The sequence below is a fragment of the Pseudorca crassidens genome, chromosome 7 (genome assembly GCF_039906515.1).
Source record: "Pseudorca crassidens isolate mPseCra1 chromosome 7, mPseCra1.hap1, whole genome shotgun sequence".
In the NCBI taxonomy this organism is placed as follows: Eukaryota; Metazoa; Chordata; class Mammalia; order Artiodactyla; family Delphinidae; genus Pseudorca; species Pseudorca crassidens.
Genome location: NC_090302.1, coordinates 27,371,680 through 27,387,582, shown reverse-complemented (window position 1 = coordinate 27,387,582; position 15,903 = coordinate 27,371,680). Strand labels below are relative to the sequence as shown.

The window sequence follows — 15,903 nt, the reverse complement described above, 5'->3', positions numbered from 1 at the left end:
TGAATGCTTTTATGTGGTAGGTATTTTCCATGAAATTAGGTCCAGGTTGAATTCTATTCATAAGAGAAAATTAAAGTACTTACGTTGGGTAAGTAAATTCTGAGTAATAATAACTGACATTGATGGGATTTCTATGTGCTAGGCACTGTTCTTTACATATCTTAACATATTTAATCCTCACAAAACTCCATGAGGTCCAGTGTATTATTTTCACCATTTTAGAGATGAGAAAACTGAGGCATGGAGAAACTTGCAGAGGGTAATTCATGGAGCAAGGGCCAGAGCCAGGATTTGATGCAGGACATCTGGCTTTAGCAACGGCACTCTTAACCACTATGTCTCTAAAATTAGTGTAATCTCTAAACTTTAGAAGTTAAGAAAGCAGTAGGAAAGGAACTTCTAAGTTCCTTTTAAGAGATCTGAATATCACAGGAGAAGAGTCATAACTAAAATTTATCAAGCAGGGACCATGTGTCAGGTACTGTGCTAAGCAATTCATATGTATGCTCTCTGAATTGTTTTTTCCTCAGGTCCTGCTTATCTGTCAGGTCAGGTTTTTTTGGTTTTTTCCCTTAAAAATTTTTTTTACAATTTTTAAAGGTTACACTCCACTTATAGTTATTACAAAATATTGGTCATATTCCCTGTGTTGTACAGTATATCCTAGCAGCCTGTCTTACACCCAGTAGTTTGTACCTCCCACTTCCTCACTCTTATATTGCCCCTCCCCCAACTGGTAACCACTAGTTTGTTCTCTATATCTGTGATACGCTCTTTTAACTTTGAAAACGACACTGTGAAATAAGTACTATTCTTCCTAGGTTAAAGAGGAAGACACAGGCTTATAGAGATTTAGCAGCCGCTTTCTATAAGGTTACACATTAAGTAGAATGTCTGACTAAAGACTGTGCATTCTGTGTTACCACTAGTGTACACCACCTCCCAAGATGAGAAAGTTTCTCAAATGAACTCCTTGGTATAAAGTCAAGAATATAATTTGATATGTTGCTCTGGCTGGCTAAGCCTAACAGAGAGGTAGCTGAAGAGGTGGAGGGAAAGACTTTGCTGTTATGATCTCATGGGCCCCATCTGAAAGATGAGATACATATTTATTGAGTGAATGAACATTATAAATAACCTGATGGTGCAGCTGATTATAGTGGAGATAGGAAAAGCTTTCTACAGGGTTCTCAAGCTGGATTTCCAGTTTGGTGAACTGTTTGGAGGGGAAAAATTAGATTTCCATGGTTAAGCACTTTGAGAAATTATCCCATTCTAAAATAATTATAATGCCTGTAAGAAGTTGGACTAATATTAAAAATATTCTCTTTAGCTTTTTTTTTTTTTTTTTTGCGGTATGCGGGCCTGTCACTGCTGTGGCCTCTCCCGCCGTGGAGCACAGGCTCGGGACGCGCAGGCTCAGCGGCCATGGCTCACGGGCCCAGCTGCCCCGCGGCATGCGGGATCCTCCTGGACCGGGGCATGAACCCGTGTCCCCTGCATCGGCAGGCGGACTCTCAACCACTGCACCATCAGGGAAGCCCATCTTTAGCTCTTTTAAACTAAAGAAATATTACAATTTTTGTATGCAAAACTGTAAGAATAATTGGCTTCATAGATAATAAATACTAAGAGATTTTTACATTTTAGAGATTTTACATCTTCCACGACTTACACAGATTTATAGACATTGAAGGAACATACAGTGATTGATGCAGTCCCTGGAATATATGTTTTATCTATAGATACACATACAATTCCACTAATTGAACACTGACTTTAAAAAAATAGACCCAGGAGATAGGTAATGTAGATACATTCTGTATGAAGTCTGGACAACTTAGGGCTCAAGCAATGGAGTATGTAATTATTGTCAGTTGTCATATATGGACAACTTTACATTGCAATGATTTCCCTCTGTGATTGTTATGGGTCAGAACCCACCTGCAACTGCATTTGACCTCTCTATTTGTACTTATGGAGCTCGCTGTTATTTGGACATATTTATGAATCTCTAGGTAGGTAAGATTCCTTTTGTTTGCCCAAACATCAGGTGCACATTGTCTTCTTGCTGCTAATGTTTTGGTTTAATCAACTCATCTACATAGATCACTGATATTTTGTGAGTTCCTAGCCTTAGCTACATGAATTTTCTTTTATTTTTATTATTTATTTATTTACTTCTTTGCGGTACGCAGGCCTCTCACTGCTGTGGCCTCTCCCGTTGCGGAGCACAGGCTCTGGACGCGCAGGCTCAGCGGCCATGGCTCACGGGCCCAGCCGCTCCGCGGCATGCGGGATCCTCCCGGACCGCATGCGGGATCCTCCCGGACCGGGGCACGAACCCGTGTCCCTTGCATCGGCAGGCAGACTCTCAACCACTGCGCCACCAGGGAAGCCGATGAACTTTCTTTTAAACCTCACTCATCGACATTGTTTTTTAAATTTCTTTCCTTTGCCTGTCTTTTGGTGTAACAAGATGTTAGTTGGGATTATCCTGGAATTCCAGGTAGAGCTCCAAAGACAAAAGATGTTACCTTCACACTGTAAAGAGAGGAGCTAGGCTGCCTAAGTGGGACTTAATTAAAGATAACAACTAGTCCAGAGAACTTCACTTCCAACAGCCCAAGAAATTAAAAATTTTAAAGGAAATTCATAGAAGGGAATTCAAAAGGTTAGAGTGATTTTTCTACTCCTCTCTGTATGAGGAAAGCGGTGCTTCTCTTCCCCAAGCCAATTCAGACTCTATTTGAATAGATAAAGGATTATTTTTTTCTCACATAGCAGTAAGTCTGAGAGAGCTGATACCTTCAGTTATCTGCTATTTTTTTGACCCTTCTCCCATGGTCACAGGGCATGCCCCAGCTCAAGGCAGAAAAAAAGAAGGGCCCATCTCAAGGGCATAGTCACTTTAATAAGAGAAGCCACATTGTTTTCATCCTTCTGTTTGTCTATTCTTTTACCAATACCACACTTTCATTACTGTAGATGTACAGTAAGTCTTAAGACTGAGTAGCATCAGTCCTTCAACTTTGTTCTTCTTCATTTAGTTTTCAGAAGCATGTCAAACAGATTTCTTCATTTTCATTTGCCCATATTCTAACACATGGCCAACCGCTTGCTGAGTGGCTGGAAAAAAACATATTTAATGTTTTAACTCAACATGCAGAGTTGGATATACCTTTTTGGTTAGCCATCTGATGGTATCCGCAGTTCCTGACAACTGCAGGTGTCAGGAAACCTTGCTATGCAGAGGTCCATGGCATCATTGTGGAGCCCGCAAATGTACCCCATGAATGAGTCAGCACTGGGAGCCTGCTATAAAGAAGAATATCGATAGCAAAAAGAAAAACAAAAGCCATAACAAACCCCTGTGAACTAGAAGGCCTTTTGTTCCTTTTCTATAATTCCCCTACCTACTACCTTGACCCTGGAGGACACAGATGGTAGAAGGAGCAGAAGAGGAGGAAAGGTTGAAAGACCACCCCATGCCTCTTTCCCCCACTGCAAGGCTCTGAGCCAGGCAGACCTGAGCTGATGGAGTGGGAAAAGCTCTGAATTAGATGCAACACTGACATTTTAATTGGATTGGACTCTTAATATTTTAGTATCTTAAATGATGAGGAAGTAATGGGATCTGCTGAGATAAAGTTAAAGGATGGGAAGGGGAGATCTGACATAGGATCATAGTTGGGGGCTTTGTCTGGTGGATGTTAGATCCACTTCCTGACTATGCCCCACTGATTTCAGCCTCTTCAACAAACTGGTTATGCTGGAAACTACAAACTCCTTTAATCCTAGCTGTTGACCCACAGTCCTTACTCCTAATAGGTCTTTCTGGCTCTCATCCAGTAGCCTTTTCATTGCTGTGGGGATGCTGGATCTGTCAGTAAAAGGCAACTTTAGGAGAACATTTTGGGTTGTGTGGGACCAGAGAAAGCCCAGTAGGGAGACTGTAACAGAATAATAACAAATCCTGGTCTGTCACTGCCTGCCTTTGTGATCTCTCTCTAGCTCTGAGTTTCCTACTCTGAAATAAATGGTCTAAAGAAAATGATTGTAATAGATACTTCTTGTGATGGCTGCGTGGCTCCCTCCATTCTCAGACATTGCCTCTGATACCTAGGGATGTGACCTAGCATCCCTCCAGAGCTGATCAACAAGAAGAGGACATCTGTCCCAGGCCAGGGCAGGCTCTTTCCTGGCAGTACCGAATAGGGGGACACAGAGACTGAACAATATTAACATTGACTATCATTAGTAACTGAGGGTATCCCACATCTACCTACTGCTGCTGGCCTCAGAAATGCCCAACTTCTTGCTCTTTTTGGGGATTGATGGCTGATTCCCTGGTAGCCTTTCAGTAAATCCGTCATTTTGCTTAAGCTGCCCTGAACTGTTTTATATGACTTACAATCCATGCTACTTTTTTTAAAGGGCCCATTCAACTTCCAAAATTCTTTTATTCTTTGATTTAATGGTACCTGTTACTCTTGAACAGAGATGAATTATAACTTTGAGTGCTAGTAACCACAGACACCTGGCAACTGTGGCACCAGTGGGTGACTGCAGTTTTGGAAGTCTTTATACTGATGAACACTAGAGATATTCCTTTTCATAACATCAGATATTTTAAGTAGGTAAATTTGTACTTGTTACACATGGAGAATATTTTTAGTTTAATAGTTCATATTAGAGGTATAAGTGATGTTTACAGAAAAAGATTTTAGTTTCAAGTGCAAGTAATAAGTGAGCCAAGTTATATTTTTCAAGTCACCATATCAGTGTGTATTATTAGATACACAGAGTCTAAAGAGTTGAGTTTATAATTGAATTGGTTTATCACTTAAATCTCATGTGCCAGGATCTCACTGTACTGACTGAATTCAGGACAATTTGTGCTCTTTAGTTAATCCTCCTTGATAATGCTGACCATTAAAAAAATAGAAATTAAATTTAACATTTTGTCTTAAACGTCATATTTTACTACACTATAACTGGAAAGGGCATAGTTATCAAATCCCTATGAGAATAACTTCAGAATGAAAATCCCTAACTAGAATACTAAAGTATAGAAGTGTAGTTGGCTCCTCTAATATGAAACTTCCTCATCATGGACTCTTCATGGTTTTTAAAACGTTTTTGACTTCCCAAAGTGAAAGGCATGCCAATCAGTGGATAGAAAGCAGTATTGCAGAGAAGAAATAGCTAGGATTACCTTTGTGGTACTGGGTTTTGGGATGTTGCCAACTTGATCCGGGGGATGGATGATCAAGCTGAGACCAAGAAGGGTTATGTAGAATTAACTTGATGATTAATATTAGATGCATAACCATAATGTTTGTACAAATAGAGGAACATGCTGCCAAAAAATTTATAAAGTAGTTCTGAACTAGAGGCGATTCCCGCCCCCCCCCAAGACAAAAATGTCTAGAGACATTTTTGGTTGTCACAATTGGTGTGTGCGTGCGTGCTACTGGCATCTAGTGGGTAGAGGCCAGGGATGCTGTTAAACATCCCATAACACACCCCATAAGACAACTAAGAATTGTTCAGCCCAAAATGTCAATAGCATTGAGGTTGAAAAACCTGGTTTATAACAATTAGTTTCACATGTTTTTGTACTCAAAATGCTTCAAATATGTTTAGTCAAAATTCTTTTCCATTTCCGGAAGGGGGGCTAAGGGTAAGTATTTTCACCTCGGCCCGCGGCCTAGAAAAGCCTAGAAAAACCTCCTCTTTTCTTCCGCCTACCGGTCCGCGAGTCAGAGCCTTGAGCAGAGCCCAGGAAACGAACCGTGGCGCGCGCTGCTGCAGCCGCCCCCTTTCGCGGGGAGGGGCCGGGGGCGAGGGCGCTGGGAGGTCTTTTCTCGAGTTCACGTGGCCGGAGGGTCAGACTTCGGATCTCCCTTTTGTGGCGGCGGCCAAAGAGCAACAGTACGAGCTGCGGCAACCAGAGTCATGGCAGGACAGGCATTTAGAAAGTTTCTTCCCGTATTTGACCGAGTATTAGTTGAAAGAAGTGCAGCCGAAACTGTAACCAAAGGAGGCATTATGCTTACAGAAAAATCACAAGGAAAAGTATTGCAAGCAACGGTAGTAGCTGTTAGATCAGGCTCTAAAGGAAAGGGTGGAGAGGTTCAACCAGATAGTGAAAGTTCTCCTCCCAGAATATGGAGGCACCAAAGTAGTTCTAGACGACAAGGATTATTTCTTACTTATACATGGTGACATTCTTGGAAACTACGTCGACCAAAATAAGTCACTATTGAAATGGCATCACGTGAAGCTGCCACTGAAGTTCTGAAATCTTTCATCATGTAAATAATTTCCCTGTTTCTTTTATAATAAAGTAATGATATCCAAACGAAAAACAAAAAAACCCTCTTTTCCAGATATTCATACAGTTAGACCACTTTTGCTTTCTAATAGATAAGCAGTACTTTATAATTTGATTTGTTTTATCTGCAATAATTATGTAACTTTGTAAACCACTCCCAAAAGTCAGGGCAGGTTTTAATTTTCGCACATAATTTCCCCAAATCTTGCTTCTCCCTGTTATCAATTCAAAGCCTTCCCTCATTTTATTGCCCACTTGCTTCTGTTTGGCCCATTTCATTAAATAACTGAAGCACTGACCAGAAGCAAATATAGTGAGCACAGTTAACGTTTAGATAGAACTTGTCTTTTTGTGAGGTGATATCATTTCCCTTAGATTAAAAAAAAAAGTATTCTTTAGGCTCTAGGCAGATGGGGACCCAGCTTATTTTCACAGTTTGGAAATGAAACAAATTTCAGATTAATCGTAGAGTCTGAGATGATTAATTCTCTTCTGTTGGAATTAATATGTTTAGGGAAAGCAAAATATTTGATTTATCTTTTTAAAAAAAATTCTGATGCTTTTCACTATTGCCATATTGGTGTTAATAATGAACTTAATTATACCCCAGAATGATACTGGCATAGACATATGATTTAGAGACGTTATAGTATTTTTTTTTAAGTTCAAGGACAAAACACATATTTTGTGGAGTCTAATTAAAGACTTTTAAAACTGTAAAATCTTTTGGGAAATAACATCCAAGTTCTGCCCCTAAATTCACAAAGCTAAAGAAATGTATAAAAATTATGAAAGAACAAACTGAAACATCAAAGTATAAATATTCACAGCGGTTGCTTTTTTTTCTTTAGTTTGGCTAGAGGTCTAAAAGCCTTTCTCTAACAAGAGGTGCTTGCTTAGAAAACCACATATGAAAAGTATCTTAGCAACTCTATTCTTTCTTGATAAGTAGTGAAATGTAGAGATTTACTACAATTTCCCCCACATTTTGAACACTTAGTATTTAGGGCAGGGCCTCTGACATCCAGCAAAATGCCTGGTACATAGCAAAAGGCCCTTGTTAAACGAATTAAAACGAACAAATATTCAGATAAAAAAAAAAAATCAGTGCAAGTCTGCAGTTCTTACTCCCATGCGGCTCTTACTTATCTAGCAGCTCATTATGTTATTTCCAGTTTCCTGGTGTCCGCATGATCTGTTGACACATCAAATAAAAAATGTGCCAAACTAAACTTGTTTTTTTCTACCCAAGTCTGCTCCTCATTCTTGTTTCCTATTTCTCTGAATGTAACCATAGTTCTCCTACTCACCCATTCCCCACATCCTTTTTTGACAGGTTGAGGTGACACCCAGCCTGTTCTGGTTCTACTGCATCTTTCCCCATCCAGTTCCCTGCTCCTAGTGTCCTCAGCCTCCACTACATTTTGTTTGGAACTGTGAATATCCTCCATTTTCGCCTGTCTTTAGTCTCTTTTTACCAAACTTTCCTCATCTTGTTGCTTGATTGGAACCCTCCCTCCCACCTCACCACCCCCACCCCCCCACCCCCGCAAAAAAAAAAACAAAGAAAAACGCAGTTTAGCATAATAGTTGAGAGACTGGAGTCTGGCTCGGATTTGTCTGAGCATAAAATGTAGTGATCAAGAGCTTAGGCTCTGGGGCCAAACCACTTGGTTTATGGTCTGCCATTCAAGGACTTCTTTTCTGAGCTAATTTCTCACTTCTTAGTCCAGCCAAAGTACTCCCCTCCATCTTTCCCTTAGCTTTTAGAGGCTAGTTTGCCTTACCACTAACCTGAAATAGCCTTCCTCTCCTTGGAACTTGCCCTATCATGGCACCTATACTTATTATTACCCGCTTTGTAATCTCCCTTGGGAAAACACGTTTCTTGAGGGCAGGATATTATCATATTATTTTTTTTATCTCCAATAAGTCATGGTGTGATTTGCATACTGTGGTTCCTCGAGAAATGTTAGGTGAATGAAATCAATTCACAGAAATAAATCCGATTCTGAGCGTCTCCCCTTGTGGACTGCGTTTATCCAAAATCATAAAACTTTACACTAAAAACGATGAATAAAATGTATTTAAATTAAACCTTTAAAAAAGCCGACTTAAAAATTTTTCTTGAGGATCCCAAAAAGTCCTGAAGACGTTTATGGGTTTCATTTATCAATACTTAGCATATTAGAAATAACTGAGAAACATTTAAAATAGTTATTTATGTATTCGTTCTAAAAATAATAAATGCACTAAATGTTAAGAGAAATAATGCATATTTATTATTTATGTTGTATTCATCTGACCACTCTCCGCGTCTTACACAACTCGCAGCACGCAGAAGACGCTGGACTCTTATTAGAACAAGCCCCGGCCCTCCTCACCCCGCCCAGCGGCCAACCACCAGCGCATCCGAGGCTCCTGGGACACGCGGCCCGCCCCCTCCGCGCGCCGGCGCCGGGTGTCAAGGCGCACGCGCAGAGCTCCGAGAGGCCCAGCCGAAGAGCGGGCGGCCGCGGCCGTAACTTACCCCTCTCCTCGTCGCGGACGCCGGGAACCCGTCGCCGCGGCTGCTTCGGCTGCGGCGGTCGGTCGTCGTGATGGACTGTCCGTGGAATGAGCTGTCCCTTGCCTTTTCTCGTACTTCCATGTTTCCCTTTTTTGACATCGCCCACTACCTGGTGTCGGTGATGGCACTGAAGCATCAGCCGGGTGAGTGCGGGGCGCCGAGGACCGGCCCCCTCGGGATCCCCTTCACAGTGAGTACGGCCTGAGCGGGGTAGCGGCCGAGCTGCCCCCCCGCCCGGAGTCCTATAGTCGAGCTAGAGGGGCGCCGAGAGGTGGCCCGTCCGACCCCTCGAGTACAGGTGGGGAAAATGAGGCCCGGGCGGTCCTCGCCAAAGGAGGCGCTGGGTTGGGGGGAGTGCGGGGGCGCCCCACCGCCGCGGGCGGGACTCCCGGGACAGGTGACAGGGCGGCCGCAGCCGCTGTTGGGAGCCCAGGACTGCCCGCGTCCGCCCAGGGGTTGCGCCGTCTCCCGGCGGTGCCACCAGTTCCTTGGAAAGTATTTTAAAATGACCTGGGAACAAAGCTCCCGGAGACAGCACGTCTGACTTCGTCGCTTGGGGTAGTGAATGGTTCTGGACGGCTCTCCGGTTTTGAAAGTTGGGTAAACACTGAAATAAAGAGCCTTAAGTAGGCACCCGCAAGTTCCCCTTAACGGAGAGGTCTCCCACTTTGTTTAGCATGTTAGACAATGATTGCTGAGAGGAGTGGCTTCCCATTTTGGGTCATATGAGTGACGTTGTACAAGAAAAGCCATTTGCCGTAGCTTCCCTTCTCTGTACAGTGGGGATGTGGTCTTAATACAGAGTTTTGAGTTCTTTCCAGTATGCACACAAGGAGCAATATTTGTTTTTTCTTGTATTTTATATTCAGGATATATTTGCTCCTGTATTGCTTTACTTTTGCCCTTATTCTACCTGCCTTTTCATTTTATGCTTTCTTCTTTTTTTGAGATCAGGCATTTTCTTTGCCTTACTTTCTCTGTGTTCATGCTGCTTTTAATCTGCCTCGTCCTACAGTCAGTGAGTGAGGGATTGAGGATGATGCTGTACCTCTTATGGTCTGTTTTTTGCGGTTTTTTTTGTTTTCTTTAAAACCCTTGGACCTCAGAAATATTTTTCATTTAAATTGAAATTTGTAGTTCAGCCTAAATCATTGTTTGGTAGCAGTTTTGACCTGGATAAGGGGAATATTAGTGTATTAAATCGGGACAGATAATCTGCATAAGAGACTGCTTCCTTGATTTGAAAATAAGTACATTTTATTATTATGCCATATTCAGTATTTGGTATTTTCTTTCTTTTCTTTTTTTTTTGTGGTACGCGGGCCTCTCACTGTTGTGGCCTCTCCCGTTGTGGAGCACAGGCTCCGGACGCACAGGCTCAGCGGCCGTGGCTCACGGGCCCAGCCGCTTCGCGGCATGTGGGATCTTCCTGGACCGGGGCACGAACCTGTGTCCCCTGCACCGGCAGGTGGACTCTCAACCGCTGCGCCACCAGGGAGGCCCTGGTATTTTCTTGTATAGCTTAAATCAGAGGTTCTCAAAGTGTGGTCCAGGAGCCCCTGGGGTTCCTCACACTTCCAACTCAAAATTATTTTCATAATAATATGCAGATGTCATCTTTTTCACACTCATTGTCTCACAAATATACAGTGGAGTTTTCCAGAGGCCACATGACCTGCCGTACTGTAACAGGTTGAATGCAGAAGCAGATATGAGAATCCATCTGTTTTCAATTTGAAGCAGACATGAAAGAGATTTACTAAAAAAGTGTTTGAGTTTTCTCACCAAATATTTTTTGCTTTGGAAAATAGTTATTTTTCATGAAAAATATATTATTTTTTAACATTTAGTGCATTTATTATTTAAAAAATGAATACCTAAAGAACTATTCAAAAATCGTCTCATTTATGATTTCTAATAAGCTAATAAATATTGATAACCCACATAAAGAAAAGCTTTTTAGGGGGTCTTCAAGAATTTTGTTTTGGAGTCAGCCTTTTTAAAGGTTTAATTTACCTGTATTATATTCACCCTTTTAAATTTAAAGTTCTATGATTTTGGACAAACACATACAGTCATGTAACTACCACCACAATCAAGATAGAGAACAGTTTCATCACCCACCCCAGATTCCCTCCTGCCCCTTTGTAGTCAGCCCTCCCCAAGCCCCTGGTAACCATTCATCTGCTCACTAATTTTGGGGGGTGCAGAGGAGTCCTGAGACCAAAAACCTTGAGAACCATTGGACTAATTGGACGCTAGTACAGTGTTACACATGGTGTAAAAATATATTCCAGTACCAGTACTTGTAAACATGTAAAAATTATAGAATTCACACAAAAGAGTGAACCTGCTTTTACTAGAATTGTGTTAGACTGTCCTTTCACAGTATTGGCTGTTATCAGTCCTAAATATCTTGTCATTCTGATGATCAGAAAACATAGTTTTCATTTGCATCTGTCATAGTTACTAATGTTTGCTGGCCATTTGTATTTATACTTATATAAATCTATTGAGTTGATCATATTGTTTTTCCTGTTTAAAATGTAATACATTTTAAAAAATGAATTATCCTTACATTTTTGGAATAAACTGTTTGATGTATTAGTTTAATTCATTAGGGATTTTCATTTGCCAATCCTTATATAAAACTTTACTTAATTGGCAACTTTTTTCTGTTCCCCAGGGACTGATTCTTTAGAACACAGACCTGTAGTACAATAAAACCACAATTCATCTATGTACTGCTACCCGGGTTCTTCTTATCCTTATCTCCTCAAGCATGTTACTCCTTGAGACTCTTGACTTTTGGAATGTACTCTATCACTGCCAGTACCTCACTCCCCACTTTCTATAGTTTACATCTTATGGCTTACAGACTATGCCTAGATCTAGACTACTGAGGGCAAGTGGGTAAAGGGGATTAACTCTTTCTATCTGTGGTAGTGATAAGGATGGCATCTTTTTTTTTTTGTTTGGTTTAGGTTGTAGGCCTTCAAATCCAAGGAAAGATGATTGTCCCCCCTACACCCTTCCTTTTCCATGTGACTTGCACTTCATAAGTGAAACCATCAGGGGGTATTTTTTAAATTTTTTATTTATTTTAAAATTTTTATTGGAGTATGGTTGCTTTATAATGTTGTGTTAGCCTCCACTGCACAACAAAGTGAATCAGCCATACACATACAGATAGCCCCTCCCATTCAGATTACCACAGCATCAGGGGGTATTTAATATGTTGGATTCTTTTTTATTTCTTAGTTTACTTCCATTTGCCTCATACTTAATCTTAGTTCCTCTTGAACTCTGGCATCTGATTGTCTATAGCTTTTAGTTTTGGCTAGTAGTGTAGGGGTTTTTTTTGTTTGTTTTTTCTATTTTCCTGGGCATTTTATTAGGAAGTTGGAAAATGCTGCTTTGGGAATTGTTGGTCAGAAACCATTTTAACGGAATGTTTATGTCATCAGTTGTAATCTCTCTTACATTTTTAATCTGTGTTCTCTGTTTTTTTCCTATTTAAATGTTCATTAAAATAAACACATTTCTTTAATCCTACATTCATATCCGATTGCTATTTTCTGTAAGACATCCTGAAAATTTAACCTACAATGATCTCCACTTGATTTTTACACACAAAATCTATTATTTTACTCTTAATTCTCTGACCACTATTTTGCTAACTTCCCTCAAATCATATGTAGTTCAATTAAGCAAATATTCACTGTAGTAGGTACTATATTAGATGTTGAGGATACCAAGATGAAAGTTACTGTTATAGCTCTGAAAGAATTCAACTGTGCTGTTGTCACTGTAATCTCCTCTGCCTCCCCCCCCACCTCCTTCTCTTTCCTTGCAGTGTCACATAAGGTTGCATTACCTTTCTTATACATTAATAATATTCATTCATTTCAGATACATGAAAAACATTTCAGTGTCTTCATTCTAATCCTCATACATCTCTTTAGGTAGGTATTATTGAACACATTTTACAGATGAGTAGTCTTACAGGAATAAAATAACCTTACTTAAGTCACATAGTTTAGTAAATTATGGAGCTAGTTCTTGGGCTAATTTCAAAGTTCTCAACTGTTCTGTGCTCTCTCTTTGCAGATACATTTAATGTTCCAGGTTTCTCAGTATTTAGCAATTTCTCAATAAGTTGTCATTTGACATCGTTATTTTCTCCCATGATTTCAGTCATTTCCACATCACCATTCAGTTTCTCATTTGTTTTCAGGAATTAAATCCAGGAATAAAGTTTGTCATTGTTCCTTCCTCTAATCTGTGGGAGATGAAAAGATTAATAAAACAAGAATTTATCAGTTCTGGGGATTCTGGGAAGGTGGCAGCATACTTTTGCTATCTTTATGAATTCCGACGTAAACACATACAGAAAAGTGCAAAAGTAGTCGTAAATGTATAGTTCAGTGAATTTTCAGAATGAGCACAACTATGTTAATCAACATCCAGGTAAAAATAGAACAACTATGATCCCCCCAAAGGCCTCTTTGTTATAGCATGCTTTTAAAAGAGCAGATTCTGCCCAGTGTGGGGTGGAAAAGGATGTCTCAGAAATGACAGTCCATAATTTACTTATGTGAGTACAGAGAATCTTACTTAAATATCTTTAATGTATATATTTTTAACATCTTTATTGGAGTATAATTGCTTTACAATGTTGTGTTAGTTTCTGCTGTATAACAAAGTGAATCAGCTATACATATACATATATTATACATGTATCCGCATATGCCCTCCCTCTTGAGCCTCCCTCTCATCCTCCCTATCTCACCCCTCTAGGTGGTCACAAAGCACCAAGCTGAGCTCCCTGTGCTATGTGGCTGCTTCCCACTAGCTACCTATTTTACATTTGGTAGTGTATGTATGGCCATGCCACTCTCACTTCGTCCCAGTTTACCCTTCCACCTGCCCGTGTCCTCAAGTCCATTCTCTACGTCTGCATCTTTATTCCTGTCCTGCCCCTAGGTTCTTCAGAACCATTTATTTTATTTTAGATTCCATATATATGTGTTAGCGTACAATATTTGTTTTTATCTTTCTGACATACTTCACTCTGGATGACAGTCTCTAGGGCCATCCACCTCACTATAAATACCTCAATTTAGTTTCTTTTTATGGCTGAGTAATATTCCATTGTATACATGTGCCAAATCTTCTTTATCCATTCATCTGTCGATGGACACTTAGGTTGCTTCCATGTCCTGGCTATTGTAAATAATGCTACAATGAACATTATGGTACATGATTCTTTTTGAATTATGGTTTTCTCAGGGTATATGCCCAGGGGTGGGACTGCTGGGTCATATGGTAGTTCTATTTTTAGTTTTTTAAGGAACCTCCATACTGTTCTCCATAGTGGCTGTATCAATTTACATTCCCACCAACAGTGCAGGAGGGTTCCCTTTCTCCACACCCTCTCCAGCATTTACTGTTTGTAGATTTTTTGATGATGGCCATTCTGACAGGTGTGAAGTGATACCTCATTGTAGTTTTGATTTGCATTTCTCTAATGATTAGTGATGTTGAGCATCATTTCATGTGTTTGTTGGCAGTCTGTATATCATCTTTGGAGAAATGTCTGTGTAGGTCTTCTTTTCATTTTTGGATTGGATTGTTCGTTTTTTTGATAATGAGCTGCATGAGCTGCTTGTATATTTTGGAGACTAATCCTTTGTCAGTTGCTTCATTTGCAAATATTTTCTCCTATTCTGAGGGTTGTCTTTTCGTCTTGTTTATGGTTTCCTTTGCAGTGCAAAAGCTTTTAAGTTTCATTAGGTCCCATTTGTTTATTTTTGTTTTTATTTCCATTTCTCTAGGAGGTGGGACAAAAAGGATATTGCTATGATTTATGTCATAGAGTGTTCTGCCTATGTTTTCCTCTAAGAGTTTGACAGTGTCTGGCCTTACATTTAGGTCTTTAATCCATTTAGAGTTTATTTTTGTGTATGGTGTTAGGGAGTGTTCTAATTTTATTCTTGCACATGTAGCTGTCCAGTTTTCCCAGCACCATGTATTGAAGAGGCTGTCTTTTCTCCATTGTATATTCTTGCCTCCTTTATCAAAGACAAGGTGACCACATGTGTGTGGGTTTATCTCTGGGCTTTCTGTCCTGTTCCATTGATCTATATTTCTGTTTTGGTGCCAGTACCATACTGTCTTGATTACTGTAGCTATGTAGTGTAGTCTGAAGTCAGGGAGCCCAGTTCCTCCAGCTTTGTTTATCTTTCTCAAGATTGCTTTGGCTATTCAGGGTCTTTTTGTTTCCATACAAATTGTGAAATTTTTTGTTTTGTTTTGAAAAATGCCACAGGTAGTTTGATAGGGATTGCATTGAATCTATAGATTGCTTTGGGTAGTATGGTCATTTTCACAATGTTGATTCTTCCAATCCAAGAATATGGTATATCTGTCCTGTTTTTATCATCTTTAATTCCTTTCATCAGTGTCATATAGTTTTCTGCATACAGGTCTTTTGTCTCCTTAGGTAGGTTTATTCTTAGGTATTTTACTCTTTTTGTTGCAGTGGTAAATGGGAATGTTTCCTTAATTTCTCTCTCAGATTTTTCGTCATTAGTGTATAGGAATGCAAGAGATTTGTGTGCATTAATTTTGTGTCCTGCTACTTTAACAAATTCATTGGTTAGCTCTAGTAGTTTTCTGGTAGCATCTTTAGGATTCTCTATGTATTGTATCTTGTCAGCTGCAAACAGTGACAGTTTTACTTCTTCTTTTCCAATTTGTATTCCTTTTCTTTCTTTTTCTTCTCTGATTGCTGTGGCTAAAACTTCCAGAGAGTGGGCAACCTTGTCTTGTTCCTGATATTAGTGGAAATGGTTTTAGTTTTTCACCATTGAGAATGATGTTGGCTGTGGGTTTGTCATATATAGCCTTTATTTTGTTGAGGTAAGTTCCCTCTATGCCTACTTTCTGGAGGGTTTTTATCATAAATGGGTGTTGAATTTTGTTGAAAGCT

The 15,903-nt window shown here is 40.1% G+C and overlaps 1 protein-coding gene, 1 long non-coding RNA gene and 1 pseudogene across 3 annotated transcripts in view; 2 read left to right on the top strand and 1 right to left on the bottom strand.

The window, feature by feature from the left end:
* Positions 1 to 8,997, bottom strand: part of LOC137227607 (uncharacterized) — an 83,438-nt gene extending 74,441 nt beyond the window's left edge. The window contains exon 1 of the long non-coding RNA XR_010944931.1: positions 8,871 to 8,997. This is a non-coding gene — a long non-coding RNA (uncharacterized lncRNA). The remainder of the gene's footprint in view (positions 1 to 8,870) is intronic.
* Positions 5,913 to 6,382, top strand: LOC137227605 (10 kDa heat shock protein, mitochondrial pseudogene; annotated as a pseudogene).
* TMEM38B (transmembrane protein 38B) overlaps positions 8,811 to 15,903 on the top strand; it is a 71,200-nt gene continuing 64,107 nt past the window's right edge. Inside the window, exon 1 of one of the 2 annotated variants that reach the window (XM_067743763.1) lies at positions 8,811 to 9,052. In XM_067743763.1, the coding sequence (XP_067599864.1) occupies positions 8,941 to 9,052 (112 nt within the window). In that variant the 5' untranslated portion in view covers positions 8,811 to 8,940. The remainder of the gene's footprint in view (positions 9,053 to 15,903) is intronic. The other variant, XM_067743764.1, reaches the window with a different exon arrangement.